The sequence below is a fragment of the Bos taurus genome, chromosome 11, assembly GCF_002263795.3.
Source record: "Bos taurus isolate L1 Dominette 01449 registration number 42190680 breed Hereford chromosome 11, ARS-UCD2.0, whole genome shotgun sequence".
Classification (NCBI taxonomy): Eukaryota; Metazoa; Chordata; class Mammalia; order Artiodactyla; family Bovidae; genus Bos; species Bos taurus.
This window is the reverse complement of record NC_037338.1, coordinates 2918946-2937851: the sequence shown is the minus strand read 5'-3', so window position 1 is coordinate 2937851 and position 18906 is coordinate 2918946. Positions and strand designations below refer to the sequence as shown.

At 52.7% G+C, this 18906-nt stretch overlaps 1 protein-coding gene across 4 annotated transcripts in view; it reads left to right on the top strand.

Moving 5' to 3' along the window:
• FAM178B (family with sequence similarity 178 member B) overlaps window positions 1–18906 on the top strand; it is a 107540-nt gene that overhangs the window by 596 nt on the left and 88038 nt on the right. For all 4 annotated transcript variants that reach the window (XM_024999286.2, XM_024999285.2, XM_024999283.2 and 1 more), the window contains exons 2-6: window positions 8012–8081; window positions 8258–8679; window positions 9664–9725; window positions 12677–12772; window positions 18125–18277. In XM_024999286.2, the coding sequence (XP_024855054.1) occupies window positions 8036–8081; window positions 8258–8679; window positions 9664–9725; window positions 12677–12772; window positions 18125–18277 (779 nt within the window). In that variant the 5' untranslated portion in view covers window positions 8012–8035. The remainder of the gene's footprint in view (window positions 1–8011; window positions 8082–8257; window positions 8680–9663; window positions 9726–12676; window positions 12773–18124; window positions 18278–18906) is intronic.

Genomic DNA, 18906 nt, shown 5'->3' with positions numbered 1-18906 from the left:
GCGTTTGACTCTGATCTGTTCTGGGACTGCCTTGACCAAGATGGGCAGGCCCTGGTCTCCCCCGGTGGCGCAGTCGCCAAGCCGCGGTTTGCTTTGTTGGGGTGAAATTTCTTCAGACTGATTTGGAATCAGTTTATGTTTTGATTTGATGGTTTGTTGTTGTTTGCTTGTTTTTCATGTTCACCAGGGCACAAAGGGTCACTGCTGTTTTTCTTTCCAGAAAGGCTTTCTCTTCCCAGCCTGTTCTCAGTTTGATGGATGTGTGGTTTATGATGCTGGAGACTCTTTGGCTTTTCTTTGTGGATAAAACTCATCTCGCTTCATCTTTCACATTGTGAGCTGAGTCCTTGCTGATGGCAGCCTCTGCCCTGACTAACATTCCTGAGCTATTAAATATTTGTTTAAAAGGACAGATACAAAGCACGGTGTTAGGAATATGGCATCTTGAAGAAGTGATCTTCGTAAGAAGTACACTTATATTCTGAGTTAATCTTGGATCTCTTTATATACCAAAGGCTCAAAACACTTTGGTACCTGTAATTATTTGGCCTGGTAGTCACGTTTTAAGACAGATTGTTTTATTTTTCTTGTAACCTGGAAAGTAAATGAACAAAAAAAGTGAGGTGATGTGCTGAAATCACACATGAGAGCATGCTGAAGAGTGGGAGAGGCTGGGAACAGAGGCCGAGCATTAACAGCTTTGGGCTGGGGTTTGAGGGACTTGGGGAAGCACCAGCCCTGCAGTGGGGTGTGTTTGGAAGATGGAACCCGGTTCCTGGGCTGGACTGGGAAGGAAGGAGCATGGCTGGACTAGAGGCCCATGCTCTGAGATGGTGTATTCGGCCGTGTCAGGTCTTAGTGGCGGCATGCACGTCTTTAGTTGCGGCCCGTGGGAGCTTGTTACCTTACCAGGGATTGAACCAAGCCCCCTGCCTTGAGAACCTGGAGTCTTAGCTACTGGACTACCAGGGAAGTCCCTAAGATGGTTTTCTTAACCTGGAAAGAATATGTGTGAGAAGAAGGAGGAACAGGCCCTGGATGTTGGGTGGTGGGGGCTTGGGAGGGAGACAACTGCAGAAGTAAAGTTGAGACAGTAAGTGTGTCTCCCTGTTTGGCGCAGGGCCCTGACATCATCGCTTTTGTTCCCGCTGCGTCCTGTCTCGACACCTCGTGCGCAGTGCTTGGAGCCTGTTACTAACCGTAATTATCGTTTTCATCCATTCTGGAATGCGTCTTTGTTTCCATTTCACAGCTCGGCGTTGAGCTGGGCCCCGTGCTGGATGGTGACTTCCTTTGTGCCATCGTTCACTTAGCAGCTTTTTATGTTTCTTTGTTGAACAGAAAGTCACGGGGCTTTTCTGTTTTTTTGGCACATGAAGCAACACGTGAGATCTTAGTTCTCTGACCAGGGAGAGCAGGGATCAAACCAGTGCCCCCTGGTTTGTCTCAACCACCAGACCACCAGGGAAGTCCCCACAGTGCTTTTAAAATCAGTATTATCTTAGCTCCGATGAGTTGCAGTTTTCAGAGTTGGTGATTCAGGCAGAAAAGATGATCCCTTATTAGACTGTACCATGGCTCATTTCTGGAGAAGGCAATGGCAGCCCACTCCAGTACTCTTGCCTGGAAAATCCCATGGATGGAGGAGCCTGGTAGGCTTCAGTCCATGGGGTCGCTAAGAGTCAGACACGACTGAGCGACTTCACTTTCACTTTTCACTTTCATGCACTGGAGAAGGAAATGGCAACCCACTCCAGTGTTCTTGCCTGGAGAATCCCAGGGACAGGGGAGCCTAGTGGGCTGCCGTCTATGGGGTCGCACAGAGTCAGACACGACTGAAGTGACTTAGCAGCAGCATGGCTCATTTCTTCATTGAAGATGCTAATGTTTTTAAGGAACTGGAGGGAAGGGGTTGGTAAAAGCCAGGAGCAACAGGTACAAGCATGAAAATGTATTCCTTTGTGGGTTGGAGAGGAAAGAAACAGCCGGCGGCTGTGTCTCCTTTATAGGGAAAGTTGGACTGTTGTACAGCCACTGACAGTGCGGTAGCTTTGAGTGACAGGTGTCTTGCGGCAACCAGGCTTAGGCTGCCCACTGGGCAGGTGGCCCTAGCCCATGAGCCTGCTCACAGCCAGCCAATCTGAATACACCTGTTGGGGCAGTGGGGCCCAGGCTCCATCATCTGCTGGAGTCTTGGTGACCCTGGGTCTGTCTCTTGGCAGACACCTCCCACTGCTGCAAGTTCAAGGGCAGAGACCTTCTCTTCCCCTTCCTTGGTGTCCGAGGGCTCAACACAAGGCTTGATGCATCAGACATGCTAAATTGGGTTTGCTGAGTGGAACTATACTGGACACGCTGGGGCAAGTTGTTGTCCAGTGCCCAGGTCAGTCTGCATCCCATAGGAATCATGTTCTGGATCAAGACTCCGTTCACGGTCCTCAGTCCTCCATGCAGCTGCTTTGTGGGTTGCTGAGTTTGTGAGCTAACCTGGAGGCTGTCTTTCTCTCCAGCCCTCATCTTTCTTATTTCTAATCCTCAGCTTTCAGAATGAGTTTTTGGGACTTCTTAGTCCACTTACAGGCTTCCCTGGTGACGCAGCAGTAAAAGAAAAAAAAAAAAAAGCCTGCCTGCCAATACAGAAGATTCAGTTTGGATCCCTGGGTCAGCAAGATCCCCTGGGGAAGGAAATGGGAACCCACTCCTGTATTCTTGCCTGGAGAACCACGTGGACAGAGGGGCCTTGTGGGCTACAGTCCGTGGGGTCGCAAAAAGTGTCGGATAAGACTTAGAGACTAAACAACACAATGAAAGTCCACTTATAAATTTCAGAACCTGCTTCTATGTCAGTTCGCTCGGTGACTTTGCCCCCAGAGAGCCTGGCTAGTTAAGCCGCAGGAGAGCAGGGTTCCAGCTGGTGCAGCCGGTTGTCTGTGTTGGGTTTGGTGTTTGAGCAGATGAGCAGGTCCCAGCCTGGGGAGAACTACAGACAGGAGTGAGACTGTCCTGGAAACATGGGCCAAAGTTCATCTTCTTCTTTGTCTTCAGAGAAGACCTGACCCCAGAGCCCTCCAGATCTGCCAACCTTGATCCTGCCCGCACCCCTGCCCTGGGTGACCTTGTGTGCTTCTTCTAGAATGAGATGCTTTGAGCATGCCAAACGTCTTTTCTCAGCTTGCACCAGGATTGCCTGCAGGTGGTTTGTACAGAAGTGGAGACTTTGAGGAGAAGTGATCTTGTCTTCTTTGGCTGCCTTTCAGGCCTTCAAGGGAGGGTTATACTTTGCCTGAGAAGCAGCCATCTCCAGTGCCACCACCAGCTTGCCGGTTTTTGTTTGTTTATTTTTAATCTTTGAAGGGGACTCTCAGGATGTTTTAATGGTAAACGTCTGATGATGGAAGAACTGACTCTTTGGAAAAGACCCTGATGCTGGGAAAGATTGAAGGCAGGAGGAGAAGGGGACGACAGAGGATGAGATGGTTGGATAGCATCACCGACTGTATGGACATGAGTTTGAGTAACCTCCTGGAGTTGGTGATGGACAGGGAGGCCTGGCGTGCTACAGTCCATGGGGTCACAAAGAGCTGGACATGACTGAAAGACTGAACTGTCTAATGATCTTCCAGTTCCCATTTGATTTGTGAGAAGTACTGGTTATTACTGTGGTAAATGGTAAAAGAATCTGCCTGCAATACAGGAGACACAGGAGACTTGGGTTCGATCCCTGAGTTGGGGAGATCCCCTGGAGGAGGGCATGGCAACCCACTCCAGTATTTTTGCCTGGAGAATCCCATGGACAGAGGATCCTGGTAGGCTATAGTCCATAGGGTCAGAAAGAGTCAGACACGACTGAAGGGCCTGAGCACACATACACACACAATGGTTATTACTTTAAGATCTTTGCAAAATTTGAAGTCATTAAAAACAAACACGGGTTTTCAGCCATTACTGTAAAAATTGAGGTGAGAATCATCAATTGATGCTGAAACTAGGAAATGAAAGTATGATCAGAAGGAGGGTGTTTACATAGTCTCAAAGGATCTTCTCATAAGATGTTGATTAATTACAGCAAAAAGAAAACAGTGATATGCTGGTGGAGATATCAGCTTCGCCAGAAGATGAAAGTTATTACTAGCAACATTATTAATGGAACAAATTGACATCTGTGCCTTCTGATATGAGGCTCTGCAAAGGACATACCACTGCATCTGTATGTTCCTGCCCCAAACATATAACCTGAATCCAGTCATGACAAAGCGTCACATAAACCCAAATGTAGAGAATCTACAAAGTAGCCAGTACTCTTCAACAGTCAAGATCATACATGTGCACACACATGCACACACACGTTGGAGGTAGTGATAAAGCAAACGTAGTGAAATATTAACATTGGAGAGATTTGGATGCGGGTCATGTGGAATTCTTTGTCTTATTTATTTAATTTTTGGCTGTGCTGGGTCTTCGCTGCTGCGCTCGGGCTTTCTTCAGTTGCCACGAGCAGGGGCTACTTGAGTTGCGGTGCACAGGCGTCCCCTTACGGTGGCTCCTCCCGTTGCAGAGCAAGGGCTTCAGGCACGTGGGCTTCAGTGGTTGCAGTGCACGGGCTTAGTTGCCCTGAGGCATGCGGAATCTTCCTTTTTTGTGGTGCGTGGCTTCCCTTGTTGCACGCGGGCTCAGCAGTTGTGGCGCTCATTCTCTAGCTGTGATGTGTGGGGTCTCTAGTTGCAACATGTGGGCTTAGTTGCCCCGAGGCATGTGGGAATCTTAGCTCCCCGACCAGGAATCGAACCCACATCCCCTGCATTGCAAGGGAGATTCTCAACCACAGGACCACCAGGGAAGTCCGCCTAGTTTTCTGAGCTTCCTTCTGGGCTTGGCACTGGAGTATGGAGATACTGTGCACTCAAGTGATGCAGGAAGAGCACGGACCCCAACCCCACCCCACCCCGCCTCAGTGTGGGGATGAAAGTGCAGCTTCCTCACTCATCAGGATGGCCCACCCCTTGGCAACCCCATCATCCTCCCATCCAGAGCCCTCAACTGCTGAGCTCTCAGGGACCAGAGTGAGCTGCTTATCATAATCATGAAAGTGGAATGGCAAAAGCCAGCGACTCTGGACTGGAACAAAGGCTGTGCTGTGTCTCCTAAACTTAGTGAGCTCCGCATTGTTAGGAAGACACAGAAAGCACTTGTGCTCAGAAAAGAAACCGATTTGAAAGGGAGAACATAGCCTCCCCCTCCCACCCCCTCATCTCCCATCCCCTCAGCACACAGCTTTTTACGTGGAATTGGTCTCTTTGTATCAGCAGTTTCTGATTCTTCTTATGTTTTATCTTATCATCTCCATGGACTTGTGAGCAGCAAAGCATTTGCTTGGTTTGGGGCAGTTTTCTTGTTATAACGTAGTAACTCTGGAAATGAGAGTTCACTGTTGCCACTGGCTGTGAGTGGTGGTGTTCATGTAATGACTTTTCAAAACTATTTTTGTAAGTGAAAGTTGCCCAGTCATGTCCGATTCTTTGTGACCCCATAGACTATACAGTCCATGGAATTCTCCAGGCAAGAATACTGGAGTGGGTAGCCTTTCCCTTCTCTAGGGGATCTTCCCAATCCAGGGATTGAACCCAGGTCTCCTGCATTGCAGGCAGGTTCTTTACCATCTGAGCCACCAGGGAAGCCCAAAAGACAATTATTTTGTTGTATGCAGTCCCCAAAGTTATTGTTCTTTAGCTTTATGGCCAGCTGGCAATTTTATAGATTTCCTGAAATGCCTAGAGCCCAAACAATGACGAAACTCTTCCAGGGTCTGCAGATTGATTCTGAGTTGGAGTCTCCCTTCAACACTTAGCCACGCCTTTGGCAACTCTGCCTTAACCTTCACTCCCTAATTATGTGGAGCCTAATGAGTAGTCTCAGTGGTAAAGAATCTGCCTGCCAATGTAGGAGACACAGGTTCGACCCCTGGGTCGGGAAGATCTCCTGAAGGAAATGGCAACCCACTCCAGTATTCTTGCCTAGAAAATCCCACGGTTAGAGGAGCCTGGTGGGCTACAGTCGCATGGGCTGCAAAAGAGTCAGACACAACTGTTGTGTTGTTGTTGACCAAACAACAATAACAACAGTGAACAGAGGAGAAAGCTATGGGTTTGTCGGGTCTTTCACCGGCATGCCTTAGTCCTGGGCGTGCATGTGGCTTTCTAGACACTATTGGGAACTATTTATTTATTTTAGAAATTTGGAATATTTTTCGGTCCAGAATTTTCTCATTTTCTCTCTTTTTTTTTTTTGTTAACTTATAGTTTAGTTATTAATTTGTTTTTTTTGGCCATACCACACTGGCATGTGAGATCTTAGTTCCAACACGGGAGGTTGAACCCATGCCCCCTGCATTGGAAGTGAGACATCTTAACCACTGGACCACCCAGGAAGTCCCATGGGAACTTTTTAAAACTTACTTTTTTCCTCCATCATCTGCTTCCTCAGCCCCTTCCTTTTTGGGCCACTCGGTCTCTCTGGCTGCTTGTGCCACCTGTCAATTCCTTGCCCCAGGTGGCTCTGACTGGTAGATTTATCTTTAAATGATTTCAATAGATGCCACCCAGGACACTCCAGCCCTAAGAAAGTTCCAGTACGGGAGTGGGTGTAAAACAAAAGCAAGACCGTGAGTTGATTCTTCTGGGAGCTGCAAAACAGATCAACACACACAACCACAGTTCTTGAAGAACAAAGTTTGTTTTGCCTTGCTGGCACCAGCAAGCCACACCTCTAATGCCACCCCCACCGCTGCCCCTGAGCTGGGAGCTGGGGTGTTGGGAAGGTCAGATCAAAAGGCAGATCACAGGCGTACTGACGTCTAGCAGATCCTTCTTCTTTAAACACCCCCCTCGTTGTTGTTAGTTTTTTATTAGTTTCAGAGTTCCATAAGTGTTGGTCCTGACGGGTTTTTCCAGCTTAATTATTGCATTTGTGGAGGGACAGATTTCCGGGGTTCCTGACTCCCTGATTTGGACATCTCGCAGTGATTTTTGTATTGTTCGATTACTCTCTAGAAAGTATACACCAGTTAGACAGTGCTAACAGTCATGCACGTCTTCATAGCCATGCCAGCATTCGTTGTTATAAATTTTTAAGTTTTTGATTGTTTTCTTATTATTGAATAATACTTCATAGTCATATTGATTTGGGTTTCTTCTATTATTGTTGAGTTTGAACCCTTGTTGAGTATTTGAGCTTTTTTTTGTAAACTGTCATTTCCTTTGATCATTAGTCTTTCAGACATTAGCCTTTCATCTGCGTTTCAGGTTGTCTGAGCCTGGGCCTGCTATGATGAGAGATGTCTGTATATGTGGCTGGGTCCACCTTAGCTGAGGACAGGCAGCTGCTAACACAGGAGGAGGCTCATTGGAGCTCCAGGGTCTCTTGAAATCATTCATTCATTCAACAGAGATGCACCCAGCCTTCCGTGTGCCAGGTCTGTGCTGATGCTGGGGAGATGGCAGGGACCAGACAGCCCTGTCCAGCCCCTTCTTAACAGACAACCTCACAGGGGTGACACCAAGCAAGCAAGATGCACAGGATGTCGTTTCATTTTTATTTTTTGGCCGTGCTGCATGGCATATGGATCTTAGTTCCCCAACCAGGGATCGAACCCACACCCCCTGCATTGGAAGCACAGAGTCTTAACCACTGGACTAGGGAAGTGGTTAAGACTTAAGGGAAGTCCCAGGATATCATTTTAGAATATGGCCTTTCGTCTGGGCTGTGCTGGTTTTCATTTCATACAGGTTTTGTAAACGTTGATGTCTGTACACTTGCACATCGCGTCCTTGAAATGAGAGGTCAGATGGAGCCTCCTTGACCTTAGCAACTTGATGTTCATGGAGCATCTGCTGGGTCCTTGGCGTGGAGCTGGAGGAGGGCAGTTCCTTCCCGGGCACCCAGGGGCCCAGGGCCCTCCTCTCAAGCGCTCGGCCCTTTTGAAGGCTAGCCTCACCTGACAGGTGGTTCCTTCCAGGAGAAAACTCCCAGCGGCTTGCCGATGGCCGGACCCAGGAAGGCGGTGCTAGACCTTCCTTGGAGAGAAGGTAGGTATCTCTCACCTGTGCAGGTGGAGCCCTTCTGAGGTTTGGGGCCACGAGGGAGTGGAAAACCCAGTCGATAGGCTCCCCTTGCTTGCTGCCCCCTCCTTGGTCAGAGTGGCCCAGGGGCTGGGATGGTGGTGGGCCACTGGGGACACCACAGCTCTGTGTCCCATCCACAGATGACCAGGCTGCCACCACCAGGCCCATCCTCCTGCCCAGCCTGAAGGGCAGCTGCTTCGACCATCCCCTGTACCAGGGGCTCCCGCACCCCACCCGGCGCCTCTGCAGTCCCGCCTCTGCTCCAGCCTCCAAGTCATCAAAAAAGCCCAAGATGAAGGCCACCGGGAACACAGTCTCCAATGACTGGAGCCCGCCGCCTGTGGAGTTCCTGAACCTGAGCGTCCCGCAGGCCAAGAAGGGGGACCCAGCCCCAGGGCCTCGGGGCCTGAGGAGGCTGGCTGTCCAGCACCCCGAGGTGTCAGAGCAGGAGCCCCAGGACCTGGATCGACTAGGAGGCCTGCCCTCACTGGGGGAGCTGTTCTGGAACGTGGCAGGGACCAGCCCAGAGGCTGCAACTCCTGGGATGGGCGCCCACACCTCGGTAAGTCGGGGCCTCCTCTCCTTGCCACCCCTCTCTGGCCACTTCTCCAGAGTCATCGACAGGCCATCCCTTTGTAGCCACTCCTCTTCAGCCACACCCCAGCTACCCTCCTTTGGCCCCCTCCCCTTGACCATAAGTTTTTCTCCACACCCTCTGACCTCTCCCCAGCCCCTGGGCCCTCGTGACTGGGAGCTTGGGCCCCTGAGGCTGGACTGTCTCCCCCTTTATTTCTGCCCCTAACTCCTAACAGAAATGCTTGGGGTGATGCGGGGCCCCTCAAGGCTTTCGCAGCCCAGGTTGAGTTCATGGATCTGGGCTAGGTCAGGCACAAAGCCTCAGGCTAACTGTGGTCCAGCGACTTGGGAATTCTGAAGTGGGAACTTGAGTGATGAACTGCATTCCTAGCAATAAACCATGGTTGCTGGGAAGACTTTGGGAACGTTTGAGCGCCCATAGATCCAGGAAATGTATTCTAAGAATAGGACCTATATATTTGTAACAGCCCAAGATTGCCAATAACCAAAATGCCTATCAGTAGTGAACTAGTAAATTGCGTCATTATCATACTTCAGAATACCATGGAAGTGGTGTTTTTTTTTTTTTAATTATCTCTTTAGTATTGATGTGGAATGACCCTGATTACATATTGTTAATTGAAAATCAGAGCTCAGTACAGAATAGCGGGTGCACTACACTACCATTTGTGTTGAAAGAGAGTCTGATGTATTCCTGATTGCTTCTCTATGTGAACAGGGTCTCCAGCAGTGGACACCTGAGGCCACCTGTGCGGAGGGGCCCCGGGGGCCAGGGGTGGCGGTGAGGCGAAGTCCGTGGGCTGTGTGCCGTTATGCCTTCCGATTGTTTTAATTGAGTGAATATACTGCCTGTTCAGAAAAGAAAACTAAATAGAGGGCTTAACATTGATCAGTCTTTTTTCTCCCTTTGTCTTTGTCTTTGACGCCCATTCCTGTATGGTTTCGCCAGCTCGCCTCTGGGAGCTCAGGGTGCTATGTCAACAGCTTGGATTACTTACTGCAGGAGAAGAGGTGAGCGGGGATGATCTTCTTTTCTTTGAGGTTAGCGGTAATTTTACAGCGTTCGTTTGTACTCGAAGACTCAGAGCAAATTCCTCCCAGGATAAAGCAGCCTACTCCCCTCCCTTCTCAGCGGGCCTCCCAAGTGAGTGCCCCGTATGCCCTGGTGCGTAACCAGCACTCGGAGTGGCGGGGGGTCAGAGGACAGCATAGCATCTTTGAGGCAGAGAGCGCCGCACCGGAGCACGCACAGAGACCTAGCTCTGGTTCTCTCTCCACCTGAGCCCCGTTCAGCCCAGTTCCTGCCAGTATGGTGCTCATTCAGCTCCCATCCAAGGGCTCGAGGGAAGTGGAGGAAACAGATGGCTTTGACACGGAGGCGTGCAGCCTGATGGTGGCTCTGACAGTGCTGGGGGGTCCGGGGCAGCCATAAGGAGCTGGCCTTCCCGGTCATCCTGGCCCAGGCCAGCCCCTGAGCAGTGTTCCTGTAGCGCTTGCTCTAGCTCACCTGCCCTCCCTCTGGGATTACAGTGAGCCTGTCTCACGTAGAAGTTGGTTTCTTTTTTCCTCTTTTAAAAAGGACTTGTTTAGCTGTGGCTGTGCTGGGTCTTCACTGTTGCTCACGGGCTTTCTCTAGTTGAGGTGAGAGTTTTGGCGGGCCGGCCTCATTGCTGTGGCTTCTCCTGCTGCAGAGCAAGGGCTCTAGGGCACTCAGGCTTCAGAAGCCGGGCTTCCCAGGCTCTAGAGCACAGGCTCGGGAGTTGTGGCGCGGGCTTGGTTGTCTTGCAACATGTGGGATCTTCCTGGGCCAGGGATCGAACCCGTGTGCCCTGCATTGGCAGGTGGATTCTTTATCACTGAGCCGCCAGGGAAGCCTGAAGTTGGTTTCTTAAAGCGAAAGTCACAGGGGATCAGAACCGGAAATCCCTTAGGGAGGCACAGTGGGGGAATGGAAACCAGTACAAGTGCTCTTTCTCCCCTGGGAAGCAGATGACGTGGTTGGCTTGCACTGAGGTCCCACCTGCAGTGAAGATACTAGAACCCCACGCCTCCGTTGTCCGTAGGGACTGGGGTGGCCGGGGCACAGGTGGACTCCACCCTGGACCTGCACTGCGTCTGACAGGAGCGCGTTGTCCACAGGCTGCTTCTCTGTGTCCTCTTCGCATCTCTCGGGTTGTTTTCGCTCAGTGGCTGCACGCTCCCTTTGTGGAAGTTACACATGGAGAGAGGCACTGCTATTGCCAGATGCTCGGGTTCTTATCGGAATAACGTCTCAGTGGCCTCTGTTTTTCCCAGCCCCATATTCTTGCCCTACCGGAGAGGGTTAAACACGTGTGTGGCATGCATTATCGTATTTTCCCCTGGAAACTGAACACAGTGATTCTGGTATTTCATAGCCCAGGTGGCACTGGTGGTAAAGAATCTGCCTGTCAGTGCAGGAGACGCAAGAGATACAGGTTCAATCCCTGGGTTGGGAAGATCTCCTGGAATAGGCAATGGCAACCCACCCCAGTATTCTTGCCTGGAGAATCCCATGGACAGAGGGGACCTCAAAGAGTCGGGACACAACTGAGTGACTGAGCACACACAGAGCGGGCTGGAAAAGGAGCACCTGACTCAGCCTGAAGGTTAGGACGGGATCCCCAGGGGGTCCTTGTCCTTGGACCATGGACGATTACAGTTGGGAGGGCAATGGAATGACCACACAGCTAAAGGCATGTCGGGCAGACGGTGCTGGGACTGGAATACTCTGTGTCAGAGTGTGGGGGCAGGCCAGAGCAGGAGCTGCAACCAGGATGTGAACCGGGGCCTCATGAACACAAGGTCGAGTCACGGAGGGCCCTCAAGCAGGTCGTGGTGTTTTCCCATGTGTTTAAGAGAGAGTGCCCAGGCGGCATTGTGGAGAATGGCAGGAGGTGTGAGAGGGAGGAGGAGAGTGGCGATGAGCTGGCTCCCGTGGGACCTTTTCACCCTGAGTGGCTGGGGCCTGTGATGGGAAGTGGAATTCAGAATTGGGCATCTGAGGACCAAGGGCTGTCCCCCTTCGGCTGGCAGTCATCCAGCTAGCCCAGTCCAAGACGGCAGCTGGGCAGGAGACAAAACCTTGGAGACCGAGGACCTGTGGGCAAAGCCAGGGTGCGCACACAGAGGGTGAGGCAAGGGCTGGAGGGGTGGGGCTCCCAGGACTCCTTTAATAGCCGGAGGGAATAAGAAGGTCAAAGCGGGGACTGGTGTCCCTCAGAATTTGTGTGTGGTCAGGGCCGAAGGTGAGGGAGCTGATTTCCTGCAAAGTAATGGCCAGCTCACAGGGCTGCAGTGGGGCTGATTGGAAAGGGAGTTGAGGCGCTCAGGGCTGCGGGAAGAAACAGGCTGAGGGGCAGCATGCGCAGGAAGGGAGGAGCAGCCCTGGGGCCGGAGAGGCAGGCCCAGGGCGGCCATGGGCACAGGGGCTGCTCCTGCTTGGGGCACCTGGGCCCAGGGGCAGCAGAAAGGCAAGGCCCAGGACCCAGTGTGGTGCTGTTCAGTTGCTAAGTTGTGTCTGACTCTTTGTGACCCCATGAACTGCAGCACGCCAGGCTTCCCTGACCTTCACCAGCTCCTGGAGTTTGCTCAACCTCATGTCCATTGAGTTGGTGATACCATCCAACTATCTCATCCTCTGCTGCCCCCTTCTCCTCTTGCCCTCAATCTTTCCCAGCATCAGGGTCTTTTCCAATGAGTCAGCTCTTCACATTGAAGTTGTGTGGTGTAAATTGTCGTCTTTCAGGCAACGCAGACCCTCTTCCCCAGCCCCACTGCTGGAATCTGAGTTTGAGAGCCTCTGTGCAGGGAGATAGGGCCCTGGGCTCCCTGGTCCCTGTGCTGGGCCTGGCTGTGCTCCGGGATGCCCTTGGGGCCCTGTGACGGAGCTGGATGAACAGGCCCTGGGCTGACCCTGGTTGACATCTCTCACCTCCTTGCAGGGAGCAGGAGCAAGAGAAGCTACTTTTTCTGGACTATGCTGACCTCAGAGCCTGGGATCTTAATGAAGATGAAGTGCTGCTCACGCCTGAGCACAGGTAAGGGGAGTGGGGACAGGTCGGGGGAGAGGGTGCCCTCAGGAGGGAGGGTCTACCCACTCAGGGCCCAGTCCACACCCACCTGTCCAGACAGAGGGTTTAAGTGCTGACCTGTCCTTTGTTTTGGACAGCTTCTTTCTTTTTCAATATTTATCTATTTGGTTGTGCTGGGTCTTAGTTGTGACCTGCGGGATCTTTGATTTTTGTTGCGTCATGCAACACACTCCAGTCTGCTTGCCTGGGAAATTCTATGGACAGAGGAGGTCACAAAAGAGTTGGACACAACTGAGTGCAACTGAGCACACACACAGGCACGTGGGGTCTTCAGCTGTGGCCTGTGGAATCTAGTTCCCTGACCAGGGATCGAGCCTGGGCCCCCCCTGCATTGGGAGCATGGAGTCTTAGCCGCTGGACCACCAGGGAAGTCCCTGGACCATTTCAGCCAGAGGCTTGTGTGCTCTTGATAAGTTCTCAAGCTGCCTCCTCGTAATCCCACATCTGTTCATTGATTCGAGAAATATTTGTTCTGCCATTGTGTGTCAGGGTCTAGTGTGGGCCTTTGAGGATACACAGGTGTAAAACATGGCCTGTTCTTCCCTGACTGTCTGCCCAAACTCGTGGGACCAGATCCCAAGCCACAGTCCAGAAGAACACTGCTTTTGAAAGAGAGAGTACAGCCGCGCAACACGCTTGTCTTACCCTGTGCAGGGGGAGGGAAGTGGCTTCTGTCAGAGGCGTCACCTGGGCTGGAATCTCCTGGCCTATTGGCCGGAACCAGGGCTGGATTCCTCTGTACCATGGAGATGCCCAAGGACCACAGTTGAATCCATCTTCAGGGCACCCGGTTTTCCATTCATTCGTCTATCCATCTGTCTCTCCGTTTGTCGGTCTATCCAACAAGCATCCATTATGTGCCAACTTTGCATCAGGCTCTGTGGAAATAGTGAAGGACAGGGAAGCCTGGAGTGCTGCAGTCCACGGGATCACAGTCAGACACGACTTAGTGACTGAACAACTGTGCAGGCTCTGGGATGCAACAGGAGCAGAGCCAGACAGAGGTCTCTGCAGTCCACGGGATCACAGAGTCAGATGCGACTTAGTGACTGAACAACTGTGCAGGCTCTGGGATGCAACAGGAGCAGAGCCAGACAGAGGTCTCTGCAGTCCATGGGATCACAGAGTCAGACACGACTTAGTGACTGAACAACTGTGCAGGCTCTGGGATGCAACAGGAACAGAGCCAGACAGAGGTCTCTGCCCTCGCGCTGCCTGGGGTCAGGGCCAGAAACCAGCAGTGCAGTGGTGAATGCAGGAAGCTGGTGACCAGGGCTGATGAGCAAGGAGACAGTGGGTGTCGGCAGTGTTGGGGGTGCTGTGAGAATTGGACGAGGGGTCGGGGACTCTGAGAACAGATAGGTTTTCAGCAGAGTCCTGGAGATGGCGAGGGGTGGCCCTGGGAGGGCCTTGCCATGGGAGCACTGAGGAGGGGGCGGAGGTGGGGAGTGGAGGTCGGGGCTGCGTGAAGCTGGTTGCCACTCATCTGAGCAGGGTCTTCTGCAGCTGCGTCCAGGGTAGACTGGGGGGGGCACAGGGGGCCGTGGTAGTAATCCAAGAGAGTGAGGACAGGGGAGGAGGAGGAGGCAAGTTCTGGGTAGACTTTCAGGGTAGAACTGACAGGGTTTGCTGATGAGCTGGATGGAGGCTGTGGGAGCAAGAGAGGAATCAGAGTGGACCCCCTGAATTGAGGCCTGAACAGATGGACGGTTGGGGTTGGCTCGAATTGGGGAGGGCTGAATGACGCAGGCTGGGGGTGGTGGCAGGCACGGGAACAAGTGTTCACTTGTGGGACCCCTGGGGCCAGACCAAGACAAGGACCTCCTTGTCTGGAGAGCCCAGCTTGGGAATCACTATGTATAGGTGACATTTAAAACCGCAAAGCCAGATGAGATCACCAGGGAAGATGGTGTAGAGAGAACGGCCCAAGGGCGCAGCCTCAGGGTCACGATGACCTTGACAGGAGCAGCTCCGGTGCGTGACCAGGGGCGAGCCTGCCTGGAAACGGTTCAGAGGAGTCCAAGAGGGGAGGGCAAAGGAGGAGATCGGGCGGCAGCTGAGGGGGAAAGTGGAGCCAGGACAGATCCTTCTGTTTGTCTGTCTGCCTTCCTTTCCATTCTTCCTTCCCTCCCTCCTCTTTCCTTCCCTCCCTCAGGAACCGCGTGCCCCCACGTGACCCCGGGGCAGGCTGGTCCACACGCCCTGGACTGTCCGCCTGTCCAGGCTTCGCTTTCTCCGTGTGACCAGGTGGCGCTATTCAGGCCTGAGCTGGGCGGTCTGGTTGGAATGCCTACACTGAATCAGCATCCTGTGTCCACAGGACACAGACCCGGGGCCCCCTCTCTCAGGACCCCTGTATGGTTCCTCTCAGATCGGGGCTCAGCGGGTTGTCTGTGAAGCGTGTGAACTGTAAAGAGTTCCTTCTGGCTCTGAGGGCCTTTACAGCCTGCTGGGCTGTGCTGCTTGGTAGCAATGGTGAGTTTGCTTGTGTGGCAGTGAAAGCCTCATTAATTGAAATGGGCAGGAGGTGGCTGCAGCCTGGATTAGGGACATCTGCCTCCTAACTGGTGGCTCAGTGGTCCAGAATCCACCTGCCAGTGCAGGAAAGGCGGGTTTGATCCCTGGGTCGGCAAGATCCCCTGGAGAAGGGAATGGCAACCCACTCCAGTGTTCTTGCTTGGAGAATCCCAAGGACAGAGGAGCCTGGCGGGCTACAGTCCATGGGGTCACAGAGAGTTGGACTAAAAAACTAAGCAGCAGCCTTGTAGCTGGCCCCAGTTTCCACGTGCTGCCCAGAGGCCGGGAAAGGGTGCCTGACGGGCACACGGTGACTCCTGGCAGATGGAATCAGCAGGTTTGGGCCAGAGGCTTTCGTGGCATCATGAGTAATGAGGCAATTTTCTCTGTCAGGGCTGGGGATTCACTTCCCACGGTCCCCACTCACTGGATGGAGAACCTTGGAAATAAATGGTTTAAGACATCTCTGTAGCCTGGATAATCTCCCTAGCTCTTTCCCTTTCTCCCGAGTGCATCCAGGATTTTGGAAGTTGTGGCCTGGATGCTTTTAAAATTCCCCACAGAAAGGGAGTTAACCTGGGCAGCTGGTGCTCCGGGCTTTGAAATATCATGCTGATAATACTCTGGGCACGTGACCTTTTCAAGTAGTACTCTGAGACAGCCTCTTCTGACAACAGCCACTTTGAGGTGGTCGTTTTGATGTGCGATCATCTTGATGGGTCAGTTCGGTTCTTTGCTTCAAAGAAAATTACTCACTGATGTACAAAGCCCGGCAGCCTCTTCCATCCCTGAGTGGGGCCGGGGTGGGTGGGAGGTGCCATGCAGGAGTACGGGTCCAGAAGGGGTGAGGCCTAGGCCGGGGGGCTGGCCCCCATCTGGCGGACAGGTCCCCTGTGACCAGGAGTCACGTAACCCCTCACCCTTGGCCGGCAGAGGAAGGCCCCCAGTCATCCCGAGCTGATCAGCTGCTTCTAATCCAAGGGTAGCCTGTGTCTTGAACAGACAACATCCTGCATTCTCTAGCCCTTAAAGTTAAAAGCCCTTTATGTGTGTGCCAGTGCCAGGGAGGGGAGGATATTTATACCACAGCATCATCCTTTATCCTCACTTCTGGGCTGCACAGGAAGTTCTCAATTAGAGTCATCTCAGAGCTCTTAATAATGCACATACATTGTATTTAATATCACAAAACTCCCTTTGAGCAATGGTTTGGGGTCAGGAGCTGAGAGCTTTTTGCAGATGAATCTGGTTCTTACAGACTTTTAATAATCTGTACTTTTTCTAAAATTATAAAAGCAACCTTGGAAGCCGTTGTTGTTGTTGCTCTGTCACTCGGTCGTGTCCAACTCTTTGCGGACATAGGAAGCCGCAGATACTCAAAAACTCAAACGGCAAATAAATTAACAAAACTAAAGTTGTTGTGCCATTTGTATGGTGGTTTGCTGAGGCTGTTTCCGAAGTTTGCGAGGTCAGAATCTGTCCGGTTTTCCGATGTCATTCCCATCTGTTGTGCCGTTTCACCCTTAGGATGACCTTCCTTACCTTGGGTCACTTGGCAGGACAGTGACAGGTCTCCTCTGGCAGCTGGTGGGCCCCCAGCCCAGCTCGTGCACCTCCGGCGCTGGCTGCCGGGCCCCAGATACTCACAGGAGGCCCTGGCCGTGTCCCCTCCGTGTCCACTGCCCCAGGGCCCAGCTGGCAGCCTGGGTACCGGCCTTCCTGTGATGAGAAGAAGGGGTGCAGTGCCTGTGGCTTGCTTTATTTTGTTATTATTACTGTTGAGTTTATGTTATGTTAGTGCAAAATCAAGCCAAACACTGTTCTTTGATGTAAACAGGAAATGTCTCCCCTTCCTTCCCCTCCCCCATCCTGTTCCCTCAGGATGACCCTGGACCGTGGTTGGGTGTGTCAGATGTGTGCAGGCTGTTGTGTGCATGTCTTTGTACCTGCATCACACACACACACTCTTGCTGTTCTGTGGCTGGCTGTGTTCACCCTCCACGTTCTGTGTAAGGGAGACCCTTCCATCCTGCATAGCGCTGCGACTGGCCTCATTCTGAGGGACAGTCTTCACCTCCTGCCTTATACACATCCCCACAGAGCTGGAATGTGTCCCCTCTTCTGCCTGTTCCTTCCCTATCCTTGGGACCTAGCTCTGGTTCACTAAATGACTCTCAGAGCAGCGCGGGCCTGGGCCTCTGCATTTCCCAGGCTCCCTGGGGAGTCCTCCTGCTCACGAGGCCTTGAGGATGCTGCTCAGAGAAAGAGCCCTGGCCCCCTCATCATGCTGCAGGGGCCCTCCCTGGCCTGCTGCACCATCCGGGGCTTCTCTCCCAAGCCTCTCCCCGCACCTTGTTGCTGCTCTGGGGCTGGTCCACTCGCTGGAGGGCCTCGCTGTGATCCCCTTACACTTGTCCTGGGGGAGCATGGGCAGCCCACGCCTGCCTCATCTTGAGCATCTGGCACCTGCACTCGTGGGCACTCAGTGGACGTTGGACCAGAGCCTGCGAGTGGGGCAGGGTTGGGGACCAGAACTTCCAGCTCCTGCACTAAGGCCCTGAGAGAGGGGTTGGGGTCCGACAGGGAGTGGGAGCGAGCCCCTTTGTCTCCATCTGGCGGGCTCTCCCTCCGTCAGCAGGGGGCGCTGTGCCCCCGGTCTGGTCCCCACCAGGCGGGGGCTGCGGGGAGGGGCCGCCATCTGGCCTTCCCTGGCCTCCCTCCAGACTACAGACAAGGTGCGCCTGCTGATGCCCGGCTCTCCCCTGCCCCTTGATTTGCCAGGACGCTGGTGGAGAGATTCTCCGTGCCACCGCAGGCCATCCCAGCAGTGCATCCGGGCGAGACCGTGTTTCTTCCCAGGCACCACCCTGTGCCCTGCATCCTGGACAGTTCACAGCTGAAGCCACGGAACCCCCTGGAAAAGCTGTTCCTCAGGTAAACATCCGTGCGGCTCGACCAGGCCCCTCCCTTGAGGAGCCCAGCAGTGAGGACCACCCCAGAGGAGGCCTTCGGAAGTTGTGTTTTCCCAGTGTGGGTGTGTCAGCCTTTAGGGAACACGCAGTACACACATTTCTGCTTATGGTATTTTCTTCACTAATTTAGATGTATATCCTTCACAGAATCTTACACTGCAGCAGATATTCAGCATCTGTTATGTGCTGCCTTTTCCTCCCCCATGGCCCCGTTGCATGGTCAGACTCATCACACATGCCCTTGGGGTTATGTCTCCATCAACACTGGAACCACTTTCCTGGCCGTCCAGCAGTTTCCCAGGGCCCATCATCCCCTCCTCTCTTCCTCCTGGAAAGTTTGTCCCCAGCCACAAGGACAACTCAGCATAACATCAGGACAGCTGCCCTGGTCCTCGTCTTGGTGGGACTTGTTCACAGGCATTATCACATAACCCCTGAGTATGTTTGATTTTTTTAGGGGATTTTTGAAAACTTTACCACAATAACATACAACTCTTGCGATTGTGAGTTCACATGTCTAAGAATAAGAGCGAGAAAGCCTGCAGGATTCAGGCCATCGGCCCTCCACTGCGGGCTGGTGCCCTGCTGGGC